Consider the following 13,164-nt stretch of genomic DNA (forward strand, 5'->3'; position numbering starts at 1 on the left):
AAACTGGTACCTTTAACTCCCTAACAAAACTTCAGGTCATAACTTTTAAGCTGACCACCTGTATAGTCCTGAATTTCACTGTATAACTTGCTGCATTTACCTAATCTGATGCTGTTTTCTAAATTTCAAAGTTCAGTTTGTAGTTTACATAGATATAGTATTCTAGGAGTGGCAGAAAAGCCTTTTCTCACATAGAGCATAAATAAATGCAGGATTACTGGTCACTGAATTCTCACACAGTCAGAGAAAATCTGGTAATTGCTCTTAGACTAAAATAATTGTTGTTTCACTGTAAATTAGTTGGACAGAAGCACTGGATTGAAAACAGACAATTCCAGAAGCAGTCTTCCTCTTTGATACTAGAGGAATATCAATTTTTATAGCGATAGCCTAAAACCTCTTTGCAAGACAGGTTTATCAGAAGGAGCTGAAGTGAACTGCGTGGAAACACTGATGTAAGTAGGAACAAAACAGATGTATTCCTGTGCCCCCTGCTCTAGGTGTCCCTGCTCAAGCAGGGGGGTTGGACAAGATGATCTCCAGAGGTCCCTTCCAACCCCTGCCATTCTGTGATTCTTTGAAAACAGGGCCTGATATCTTTGCAGTATCCTCTTTGTAGAGGAGAATGTTCTTTTAAATGTTGAAGTAATCATTCTGATCTCAGTCTCCATTTGACAAAGGGTTATCTGAAACAAGAGCCACTGTAATTTATAAGCAGAATTAGAGAATTTTATAAACTTTATAAAAAAAATTCCAATTTAGTTTTTTGAAGCCTGGAGTCAGAATCTGCTTTCTCATGTTGAGCAATCCCTTATGTCAAACATCACTTAGGATGCTGTAGACAGCTGTTACATTATATTTCACTACCACAGCAATCTTAATTTCTTAGATTATAAGTGGGTTACAGCCATTCTTGCCATCAGCCGAGTGGCCAACAGTGTTCAGACACTTGGAGCAAACACTGGAATTTCACTAAGGTCCCCAGCAAGCTGCCTGCTACTGAAATGGCTGATACAGCAGCAAACATTCTGTTGCCTAAGGCTGCTGGGTTGCGAGCTTCAGACCCAAGCATGCCATCTAGTTCTGTCTTAGTTGGTGCTAACTTGCTAACTGAAACTTTCATTGTCATTGATTATGTCAAAGGATTAAATCTAAACACAGATGAATTTTGGTGATCTCCATCAGGGAGAACATGCTTCACCTTCAGAAAGGGCAGTGTGAGCTAAGGCTTGTTTAAACAGAAGAGTTATAAATGAGTTCTATACAAGTTTGTTTTTGATACAAGCTCTGGGAAAAGTGTTTTGTATTGTAAGGTTTATCTGTACAAATTGATATTTCTTTTAAATGTGCTAACTTCCATTCATTTTGCATCTTTTTATAAAGGATGTACTTACCTCTGAGGCATGTTTACTTCTAGTGATCCTGCGCTAGCACATTTAAACAGCTCGCATGTTGAACTGAAGGATCATGCTTATTTTTCTGTTCATTTGCTCAAACTACCTTTTCCATTTTTCTCTTTGTGTCCCAGTGCTTCTGTGCAAATAGATATGATGTATACCCAGAGAATGCTAAAGATAATTGTATTACAGTTGTTCTTACTTAATGTTCTAGCAATTACCCATAAGGGTAATGAAATAAGCTAGAGGAATATGTTCACAAACCGTAGGACTATTATAACACCCATGGATAAACTTGTTCGACAGTATTCATAGGATGAGTGAATACAAGAGAGGTCTGACTTATACTGATCACTCTTTCTTTCCACTGTGAATCTACAAGATGATGCTGATACTGGTGAGCAGGCATGTACAAGTTTTCTGTCCAAGGTGTGCTGAATAAGGAAAAGTTTATATCCCTATGGGCCGATTTGCCATAAAGTGTATTTCTATATACACAGCCTTTGACAAGTCAGTTGCCACCAAGATTTAAATGTAGCGCTTAGTAGAACCAATTTCTCTTAGTTCAGCAGAACAATATGAAAGGAAAACTAAGTATCCTTCCACAAATTCTTTTTTCTTCTGTATAAGGAATCATTTGAAATGTTTGATAAATGATTACTTTTGAAAATGGTTATACTTCAAAAAAGATACAGATTTTGTTGTGATTTTCTCATTTTGATAAGGATGTTAACTAAAGTTTTAAAAAATTATTCTCCAAATAGATCAATATTTTAATCTATTGATATTTCATATTAATTTTGAGTTCAATAACTCTTTTGCAAAAGATGTAGGCTCTGGAATAATGTCAATACTATATATGCATGATAGGTTTCTGACTGTGTGAGCACCCTTTCTGGAAAATTCTGACTGCTAGCCAAAAGCATGAAGCTTCCTTCCTTTAAGAAATTACAGATGGCAATAAACTTATGAACTCTCCAAACTGCATATATTTAAAAAGAAATCTGTAGATTGGAAAAAGGAAGTTAATAAAATAATAAAATTCAAAATCTTGTGACCCATTTTAGATACAGTAGATAGTAAGTAGCTCAGCAGGGAAAACAGATAGTAAAGGAAGTACACACAGCCTACACTTCATGATGCTAATGTCAGCTCTAGCATTGGCTCAGCCTTTAATGTAGCCAGTTAGGACTGGAAAAATTGGCTAGAAAAAAGGGTGATCATAAAGAATGAGATCCATGCATAAAGAACGCAATAATACTGTAGCTCAAATTAGTGCTGTTGATGTTGTCATTATTTAGCAGCATCAAGATATTTGGGCTGTCGGTCACTGGATCAATCCAGGTCACATTAAGAGTTACCAAAATTCATTACCATCTACTGACTTTCCAGTGAAATAGTCATTGGGTTATTTGTGATCTTTGAAACACTGCAGCCACACTTTTCAAATTTGAAATTGCAAGTCATTCTAGCTAAAAGGTCAGAACTTTTTCTGACCTTATCGTGCATAGATATTTGCTTGACAAGGCAGAATGAAATCATGTTATCCAAATAAAATATTACAACCTGATTTTTTCCCCCACTAATCTCTTTCTAGTGGAAAATTTTGCATTTCAAGGCTGCAAAGTTCTGTCCTTTTGACTCCCTCTTCATTCTTTTGAAATGCAATTACTGTTCAATGAAATGTTAATGCTCTACCCTATTTTTACAGCTGTTCCATGATGTACTGTACAATGTCATAGTTTAATAATGCTGCTAAATTTTCTTCCTTTATCAATTTCTCAACATTTTATAATGAAGTAAAATGAAAGGATCACAGTAATTTTGGGTGTTGTTTTGTTTTGTAATCACAGGACAATATCTGCAAAGACACATCACCAGGCCAACAACTTCAATATATTTGAAGGAATGATCTGCCATGGAGTACCAGTTGCTACAATTTCAAGAGGCAAAGTGGTTTATAAAGGCGGAGCTTTCAATGTCACAGTGGGAGAAGGCAAATACGTCTCCCGTCCACCATTCCCTCCATATGTCTACAAACGAGTCAGACAGCGGGAGCAGGTTAATTAAACTAATAAATCTCTGTAATGCTTTGTACAACATGAGGATAACTAGCTCTTGGGAAGAGAGGTTTGGGGATTTAATGGTAATTTCCCTTACTAATCAAAATCTGCCAAGGTGGGAGGAAAATGAAACTAAGGACTCAATTTTTATTGCTCTTTACCTTAGAGAAAAATATCATAGACTAGTTCCTGCTCTTAGGGTAGTCTGTACGGCTCGTAAACTAAGCCTGGGTACTTTTTAAAGTAAACACGTCCTACCTGCAATAAAAGTGGACAAAGTCTTGCTCATGGGTAATCTGACTAACTGTTAGATTTCATCACTGATTTAACTGAAAATCAGAGAGGCTTGACAGTATATGCAGGAAGAAATCTTATACCGAGGAAGAGATCAATAATTTTCTAACTCTTTCATGGATCAGATATTTGGAGCTAAACCCTGTAGAATACTGAACACTTGGCTCTGTTCCAGCAAGAATGTGTTAAAAGCTGAATGTGTGCAAAGTGCACTGCTGGACCAAGCAAGATATATGTGTTCAAGCTCTGTTTCATATTTTTTTAAAAAAAGAAATTTTGCAAAATACATGAAGATTGAATTTTCAGTGCCTAATTACCATCCAAGCATTTATGCAGAATGCTTTTGAGTCCTTAGTGTTACTTATTGTGGATAGGATTTTCAAAAGTACCCAGACTAAGAACATTTGAAAATCACAACTTGAATCGGTGGGATTCACTGTAGGATCTAAAAGTTGAACCAGACTAGCATCCATGTGAGATATGGCCCATTGAAATGCCTCCAAGATAACTCTGTATATTTCTTCCTGCTTTTGTCCTGATGGACTAAGAAAGGCATGTAAAAGTGGCTGAGTGAGGCTTTCCTCCAAAGACCACACTTTCACAGGAGCTGTCTGCAAGTTGATACACATAATACAGTGGATAGGCAGGGAAGTCCCCCCCGTGAGCACACAGTTTTTCCCTGGGAACTAAGAACAGAAAACAGATGATGCATTTTTGGGTTTTCCAAACATAAAGGAACACTTTTAAATTTTTTGTACCACTATGAGTCAGTGTAAATTAGATAAACTACAGATATTTTCACTTGCATTATGTTAACATGTAACTATGCTGTTTCTACTTTGCTTTTTATTTTGAAACCAGATTCCTCACTTAAATCAGTCCACGAATTTTTTATATTCTCTTCACGTTTTCAATGTGAATGAAGGTTAATGCTTCTAGGGGAAAGGAAGGGCAAAGAAAATAATCTGTACCTGGACTTCCCAGACCTAGTAGAAAAGTGAACGAGTAGTCCTAACTGTGAATTTGTCTGGAGAAAATACCCCTTTCCACTGAATATTTAACTGAATTTAAACAATTGCTCCAAAGATCATGCAATTCCGTGGCCAGCTGCAGATAAGATTGTCTCACAGGCAAAATAGTGAGAACTGCTCGCCTACAGTAGACTCATTGTGCATTTTTAAGCTAGATAGATTCTCTTTGAAGTGTTCCTCTTAGAAATCATAGTCCTTTGGATCTATCTTCAGTGGGATATGTATCATGTACAGAGTTGTATGTGCCTGTGAGTCTATTTAATCCACTGGACAGTGAAGATATTTGGTACTTTGTTAATGAGGGATGCTTATTATTATATTGCATATTATGCATATACATTATATGTTGCATATTATATTACATGCACATTTTTTTATTATTATTATATATAATTGTCGTGGTTCAGCCTCAGCTGGCAACTGAACACCACGCAGCCGCTCGCTCACCCCCCCCCACCCCTGTGGGATGGGGAAGAGAATCGGACGAGCAAAAGAACTTGTGGCTTGAGATAAGCACAGTTTAATGATTACAATAAAATTATAATGATAAATGATTATGATAATAATGACAACAATGTTAATATAATAAAAGGGAAAAGGAAGGGAAAGGGAAAACAGGAAAAAAAAACATGGAAACACAAATGATTCAACCGCTCACCACCCACCGACCGACGCTGCCCGTCCCCGAGCCGCGATTGCCCCCTCCCTCCCCTGGCCAGCCCCTCCCAGTTAACATACTGGGCATGACGTTACATGATATGGAATATCCCTTTGGCCAGTTTGAATCCGCTCTCTTAGCTGTGCCCCCTCCCCTCCCGGCTCCTTGTGCACCCAGCAGAGCATGGGAGGCTGGAAAAGTCCTTGACTAGTATAAGCGCTACCCAGCAACAGCCTAAACATCTGCGTGTTATCTCAACAGGTTTTTTTTCCATGCTAATTTCAAAGCACAGTACTATACCAGCTAGAGTGAAGAAAATTAACTCTATCCCAGCTAAAACCATGACAATAATCAACATACATATTATTAAATTATATGTTGATCCCTTTGACTTTTAATGCAAAATAAATGCCAGGTAATGGTAATAGAAACTATTGAAACTAGATCTGTACTGGCATTACACCAGCAAAATCTTGGGGAATTCATTTTCATGTAAGAGAACGTGCTGCAGTTATTAAATGCTCCTGATGAAAGCAGAGAACTGAATAGTTTAATCCCAGTGTAAGGAATATTTTCAAGAGAGGTTTCATGAAAGTGTTGGGATTCATAACAAAGATGACTTATCATAGGACTGCTATTTTCATTTTGTACAATTAGCAATTGTAAGGGGAAGACAAATAATAAAGGTTTTTAATACTTTATTGCAGGTCTGTCAGCCTGTTCCTGTTAAGAGAGCACCATATACAGACGTGGTCTCAGGAACACCCATCCCACCAAAATAATAAGGTCATTCCCCAGTTTTGGCTCTTGCAGGTAACTGTCTCTCTTCATTAGTGAAAGCTACTTTATTTAATCCTCCTCTGAAATTTCAAAAAAACAGAAATGCAGCAGGCCATCTAGCTTGTGGCTGGCTTGTCCAAAATAAGCCCTCTCAGAAGCTGAGTTGTCTTGGTATCTTTAAATTTGATGAAAATGTGTGGCAGTCCAGGTATGGATGACCTCTTTCAGATTGGAGCCTCATTTAAAAAGTTCAGCTGAGAGAAGCAAATAGAGCTTAGCTGCTAGACTGAGACATGGGTATGAAGGCCCTTAGAAAACCTGAGTTCACTTAGCACCAGGAGTACAAAGCATGAATGTTTGGCTTGCAAATTTACAGAAACCAACACCAAAACCAGCTTGACGTGAAAAATTAAATTCTCTGGTGTCTCTGCATTACAGACAATAACTCTCCACCAAATGAGCTGTTTGGGTTAAGATGATAGATCTGTTTTGAAGGACAAAAGCTGTCTTCATGCAGTAGGGATGCTGCAGTCAATGCCAGCAGTGGTCTAAGGGATGGTTGAGCTGCTGTAAGGCTCAGTGCTGCTAACAAGGGAATAACACTCAGCATCTTCCCTTCCCTCCTTTCCAGCATCCACAGTGTGTAGCTTGGTTATTGACACTCCCTCACCTGTATATGCTGTGGTGCTCAGTAGATCTTTCTGTGAGATGATTACTTGCTAAGCCAGCAGAAAACAATTAGCTTCCTTTTTCTGGGTTAGTTTTCTGTTGGCTTAGTGAGTTGAACTGTCTCTCAGAAGAATCTAGCAAGGATCAGTGCAGTGCAACATATGGGTGGCATAAGGAGCTGGGGAGAAGGAATAGGCAACACCACCTCATTCTTTAACTGTTTAACGAGCAGAAGAAATGCTTCAGGAAAAAGTAAAATAACTAGCTAAGACCTTCAGTGAGCACAATTGAGACATGATGCTGCCGTATGCCAGCTGCAGCTGAAATGTCTGCTACAGCAGGGGACCTCATTAATATGGGTCAGGGGGACAGTGAGTGGCAATAAACATGACAAAATCCAGACTGAGTTTTTGGGTGCATATATGTACCAACAATGAAATCAGCTAGTTCGAGAAATGATTTCCCAATAAATGGCTGTTAAGCCCCAGATCGCACCTCAGTAAAATGGGCCTGTTCTTAGTGCTAATTAATATGAGGACAGGAACAAACCTGCAATGGTGGGAGGGTGAAGTTAGCTTTTCCACATTTCACTGTATCATTCCTTCAAAGCTTCCTCACTGTGAACCTCATCCAGGGTATCAGTAACAACAACAGAGTGCAGCATGCTATTTGTTTCCTCTGTCATAAGGGAGAAAGCATTTGTAATAGAGAGGACTAAAGGCTAAAGCTGCAATAGAGTGAGGGAGCAATAATCATTCTTTCTAGCTCCTACCACTCCTTCTCCATTATTACCTCTCTGAGTGACAAATTGCAAAGCAAAGATTCTCTTTTGAAAGATTATATCATATTGTCTTTTTGTTCTGTGTAGATAAAAGCAAATGAAAATGACCCTGCTGTCCCCACCAAAGCAGTGCATTCTGGGTCCCACAATCAATCCACAATCAACTTCTCAAGAGCCAACATGAAACAACAGTAACCAATAAACATTATATGCGGCTTCTGCATGAAAGTTGTCATTGCAATTTCTCTTCAAAAGGAATTTTGTTATTAGAACTGGAAAATTATTTTTAGAAAATGGAATAATAATAAAGTAATAACTACAATTGTAAGTGGCAGCAGCTCTGTAGGTTCTTGAAAGTAGGTATCAGCTAACCTAAACAGTCAAACCAATGAGCAATGCCCTCTAAGCATATTTTCTACATTCTTGCTCTGTTAGGTCACAGCACATGAATCCTAATTCTCTAATTTCATATGTTAGGAAGATTTCTGTTATGTTTAGCAATGCAGAGAATTCTGATAGCAGATGCTGAATATGATTTTTTTGTTTTTCCCTTCCTGGAATGGGTCAGGTACAGAAAAATGATGATTCAGAGGAACTGTCACTCTCTTAGAGCTGCTACAGCATCTCTCTCTCCCTGTCTTCAAATGAGTTTATACATTTTGTCCCTGCCAGCTGCACAGCCAAGCATTTATTGGTGCGTTCAAGTGTTTCCATTGTTACGCCATGGCAAACCTAAGCTAACCATACCTATGAACTTACCTACAATACTGTTTTGTGTTCAGGCTTTATGGCGAGACACACACCCATAACGTGAAGGCTTGTGAAGTGAGATCACCAGAGAAAGCATAATGCATTAATTTCAAAAAAATTTTTTTACTGAAAATGTAAGGGTTTTCCTGACGTAACTAATACTTTGGGTTCTTTTTTTTAGGATAAGATTCCTAATTTAAAAAAAAATCATTTGCTCAAATTATCTGATTTCCTATTTGAGAGGTAATTGTATTCTTAGAAGCATGACTCTGTTACCATGTCTAGACAGGCGTTGCCTTGGAAACCTAGAATGCTATTTAATGTTGCATTTTCACATGTGATAGCCCTTCTTTTTAAGCAACTGTGACTGGGGAATATTTGAGAGAAATGAGGCCAACACAAAACCACATGTACAGTGAGTTTATTGTCCTATATGTAGAAATATTATAACCTGTACTTCTGCACAACCCATGGGCCAAACAGGCACAGAAAAGAATTCATATTTTAAGACAGACACAGAAAGTATATGATAATTACTGTTATTTCTAATTTGACAGTGGAAGGCAGACTTGTAGTTCCTGCTAGATTCATAGGCATACAGTGATGTATGAGCTGTATGAGAAACAAACTCCTACTAGGTCTGTAGTTCTTATGTCTCTAAATAGCAAAGGAGAATTTTTCTATGTAAGATGATGGAGAATAATCATGGGGATGTTCAGGAAGAGCTAGCACAGGTCCCCATTTCTCAGGTTGTCTTTGGAGTGGCAGAACAGCAGAAAGAGGCATCCAGCACTATTACAATGGCTGTTACAAGGAAATAGAGTTCCCTGTTCAATGTAGGCTTCTATACTGCAATGGTCTGCGTCTGAGCTTTTTGTCTAGACTCCCTCTGTAATCAACAGAGAGAAAGGTGCTTCTGGAACACTACTCAGCTCTGCATCAAGATCTAAAGCAGGCTAGATGAACCTGTCCAGAGTTGTTCTCCTTTGGGATGAGATGAGTAGTTTTCTTGCAATGCCAGTTTGTCTCCATTGACTATAAAAAGAATACAATGTGACTAGCTATGGTGCAGATGTCTGTTCCGCAGCTGCCTTACACCTAGCCCGCCTTTACCTCTCAGAACTGGAACTTTCTGGTATGAAGGATGCCTGTCTTTTGTAAAGTTTTGTCTCATCAAGAGTACATGTCAACCATGAACCCACTCTCTTTAATTAATCTTTTGCTACCTTGGAAGAAGAGCAGAAATTTAGAAAGAGAGGGGAAAAAGCAGGGGGGAGAAAGGACCCATTTCTACTTTTAACAGTAATTTATATTTGTGTGGAGTCTTTGACCTGAGGCTTCAGGTTTTAACAATTATTAGAGCCTTGCAATTGCATGATATATCTGTGAGACAAGTAAATAGAATAAGTTTACAGTTGTGAGAACTATGGATGCTCAAACCTCTGAAATCACTCATGTGATTGAATATATGTAGTTGCCTGATGTTTAACATCCAGTGTTGGCTTAAGTGAGTTGCTCAAGGCCAAAATGACTCAGTTGTGACAGAAGTGAAACCCAGGAGTAAAGTATCCTTTAGATACTGTGGACAGGCCCATTGTGCTTCTCAATTCAGCCTGAAGTGCCAGGAGATCTCTGCAGTGAGTAGCAATACTGGGGTATGTAGCTTTACTGGGCCACTGGAGGGCAGGGCTGGTATTATATATCAGGAATGAGATGAGGAGGAAGTTAGTCTTAGCACCCATGAAGCATGTTCACATATTTTGATGTTTGTGCCCATAAAATCAACAATAACATCTCTATTTTCAGGCTTTATTTCATCACCAACAAAGAGAGATGCTTTGATCCTTGCTTTCCACTTTTACAATGTAAAACAGAACTAGAGAAAAGGCTTTGGCTGTTCATTCCTTCTTTAACTACAAGCATCTCTGGGGTATTTATACTGTTATGATGACAAAGTGAGTCAGTGTGACAATATTGACAGAGCAAGGATCAGGGTGAAAAAGGTTGCAAACCCAACATCCTCTGACTTTGCACACCCAGCTGCTCACACGAAATGCTGCAACAAAATTAACACAGAGAAAGGCAAGTTTGGGGGTATGGGGTGGTGATGAGGAGAGTTCCATAAACACGCCTGTTGAAAGGAAAAAGCCTCATTTGTATTGTGCTTCAGGAGAGTCAGGAGCACTAGCATGTCTCTCTGAATTATCTTCACAAGACAATCAGGTCACTCTTTCATTAATTTTACAAACCAGTTTTGATCCAATTGGGGGATTTTTCACAGTAAATCAAACAGCTTCTTCACTAATGAAGGACGTTTAAAGAGGAAGTTGAGTTCTGCTGTGAGATGGGGGAAGTAAAGGGATGAATGAGTCAAAAGCCAAATCAAGACTTCTTCTCAGACTCTTGTTCTGAGTGCTGGGCATATATTAATACATTTCTGACAAGCCATAGAGAGTTAGACAATGCCCAGTAACATGAAAGATATTAAAACTTTCCACTAATCCAATAAATGAATAAATAAACCCCTTAATTTCAACTATACCTGTAGTTCACTTGTGCTCAGCAGAAAGAAAAAATACATTATTTTATGTATAGGGCAGAAGGATCTATTGGAGCAGAAGAAAACATACCAAAAGAGGAAAGAAGACTTTGAATGACAAAGACAGGGGAAAAGAGCCAAAATAAAATGTAGGAAATGTGACGAGAGGGTAGACAAGAAGAGGAATAGAAATAATTGTGGATGGAATACTGGGTTTTTATTGTAACTTGTAGACTTTTTTAAAAAAAAAAAGAAAAAAGAAAAAAGAACAATGTAATCGTGTTTGAGGGTTATGGTAAACAGCGGGACCAAACGGAATGACTGAACAACTTGCAAAGGAGACAGCTGAAGATAAACAAACCCCCAGACTTTCCCAGCTCACAGGACAGAAACAAATGGGACAAAACAGAAACCAAGCAAGGCCCGCAGGGAATGACAGGCATGTCTCCGTGTAATCCCAGGGGAGAGACAGACTTGCCTTTTCATCTGTACAACTAAAGAGGACCTGAGTGACTGGCTATTTCTTCCACTCTCTTCGCAACCACTGGGCAGCTGAAGGAATAAACTAAAACTGTAGATCATGGTACGAACTGTTCTACCACTGAGATAAACCTCAATGTCTTTGAGGCACTGAAGATGAATTTGGTTTAGAATTTAAAAAGAATGTGCAGCATGTGCCATTTTTCCCTGGTACACCAGCTTTAGTGAGATGTGGAAGCGCAAACTTCTCTCCTTTGCCTGCCATCCAGCTTGCCTTTAGGACATGAGTATGCATGTACGTAGCCACATCCACTCAAGTGCATGACTCCAGCATGGGTATAATGGCAACAGTATTTGTGAGGTAGCACCCTGGTTCTGGCACAGCACATTCACAAATCAACACAAGATTTTGCTATGCATGTCTAAAATGTTTTCTGCAATGCTTTCTGTAAAAGTCACACCACAGAGTTGCTGAGGCTGGCAGGCATCTCTAGAGATATCTACTCCAACCCCGCTGCTCTGAGTTGCTCAGAGACATGACTAGTTGGGTTTTGAGTATCTCCAAGGATGGAGACTCCATAACCTCTTTGGGCATCCTGTTCCAGTGTTTAATTACCCTTACAGTAAGACAGATTTTCTCATGTTTAGCTGATATCCTAGTCGGGTTCCTGGCTTTTATGTTTGGAAATGGCTTCCAGGGGAAATTGCTCCATCACCTTCCTGCAGATAGAGGTGAGGCTGACAAACTTGTAGTTTCGCAGATCTTCCTCTTTGCCCTTTTTCAAGATGGGAGTGACATTTGCTTTCTTCCATTGCTCAGGAACCCCTCTCGTCACAATAACTTTTCAAAGATAATCAAGAGTGACCTCACAATGACACCAGCCAGCACCCTTAGCACCCATAGGTGCCTCCCATCATGTCCTAGAGGCTTAAGTATGCCCAGCCTTAAGTATGTTTAAGTGCCCCCTAACCAGGTCATCCTTCACAGGGGTAAGCCTTCCTTGCTCCAGACTTTCCCTCTGGTCTGAGGGGCCTGGTATGGCTAAAGGCCAGTCTTACCTGTAAAGACCAAGGCAAAGAAATACCTTGGGCTTTTCCATATCCTTTGTCTCTGGATGTGGGGTCAAGCATCTAGGTAAAATGCTTACCAGAGCTGAACATTTTATACTGAATTGCAGCTAGCTTCCTAAGAAGAATTGCCTTTTATCACTGCCATGACTCTTGCCAATTTGAGGAAGCAAGCTAAGCAATGCTCAGTAAGTTGCCCTGCCAGTTAGTGGTCGGAGTCCCAGCATTCAGGTGCAACATTGTTCTGTAAACCCTGCAAGGTCTCACCTACCCTACCAAGGACTAATTGCTCTTTTTCATAGTCAGTCATTCCCACTAGGCTTAATTTCCTTAAGTAAATGCAAAGTATAGACGTGGTATTGTGCTGAAGGTGTACTCCCAAACTCAAAGCCCTAACACATTTAAGTACCTATCCCAACCACTGACCCCCATCTGAGTCACTTTGATGCACTATTCCCGTGTGCTGCAAAGCTTTCACTTGCTTCTTGCAGAACAGAGAGAAAAGTTGTGCTGAGTGGCTACATACCATCAAAGAGGAAAGGCAAGAAACCCCAAGACAAATTTTGCCTCCTGATGCCAAGTGAAACAGGTAGTGTTTTGTGGTAGTGTTGTTAATCAGACCTGCCCCTGCCTTTGGCCATTGTAATGAGTAGG

The 13,164-nt window shown here is 39.3% G+C and overlaps 1 protein-coding gene across 3 annotated transcripts in view; it reads left to right on the top strand.

Moving 5' to 3' along the window:
- Positions 1–13,164, top strand: part of DPYS (dihydropyrimidinase) — a 44,809-nt gene that overhangs the window by 24,554 nt on the left and 7,091 nt on the right. For 2 of the 3 annotated variants that reach the window (XM_064442252.1, XM_064442254.1), the window contains 3 exons: positions 3,251–3,458; positions 6,151–6,256; positions 7,761–8,001. In XM_064442252.1, the coding sequence (XP_064298322.1) occupies positions 3,251–3,458; positions 6,151–6,225 (283 nt within the window). In that variant the 3' untranslated portion in view covers positions 6,226–6,256; positions 7,761–8,001. Of the gene's footprint in view, positions 1–3,250; positions 3,459–6,150; positions 6,257–7,760; positions 8,002–13,164 lie in introns of those variants that run through there. The other variant, XM_064442253.1, reaches the window with a different exon arrangement.

The sequence above is a fragment of the Phalacrocorax carbo genome, chromosome 2 (assembly GCF_963921805.1).
Source record: "Phalacrocorax carbo chromosome 2, bPhaCar2.1, whole genome shotgun sequence".
NCBI lineage: Eukaryota > Metazoa > Chordata > Aves > Suliformes > Phalacrocoracidae > Phalacrocorax > Phalacrocorax carbo.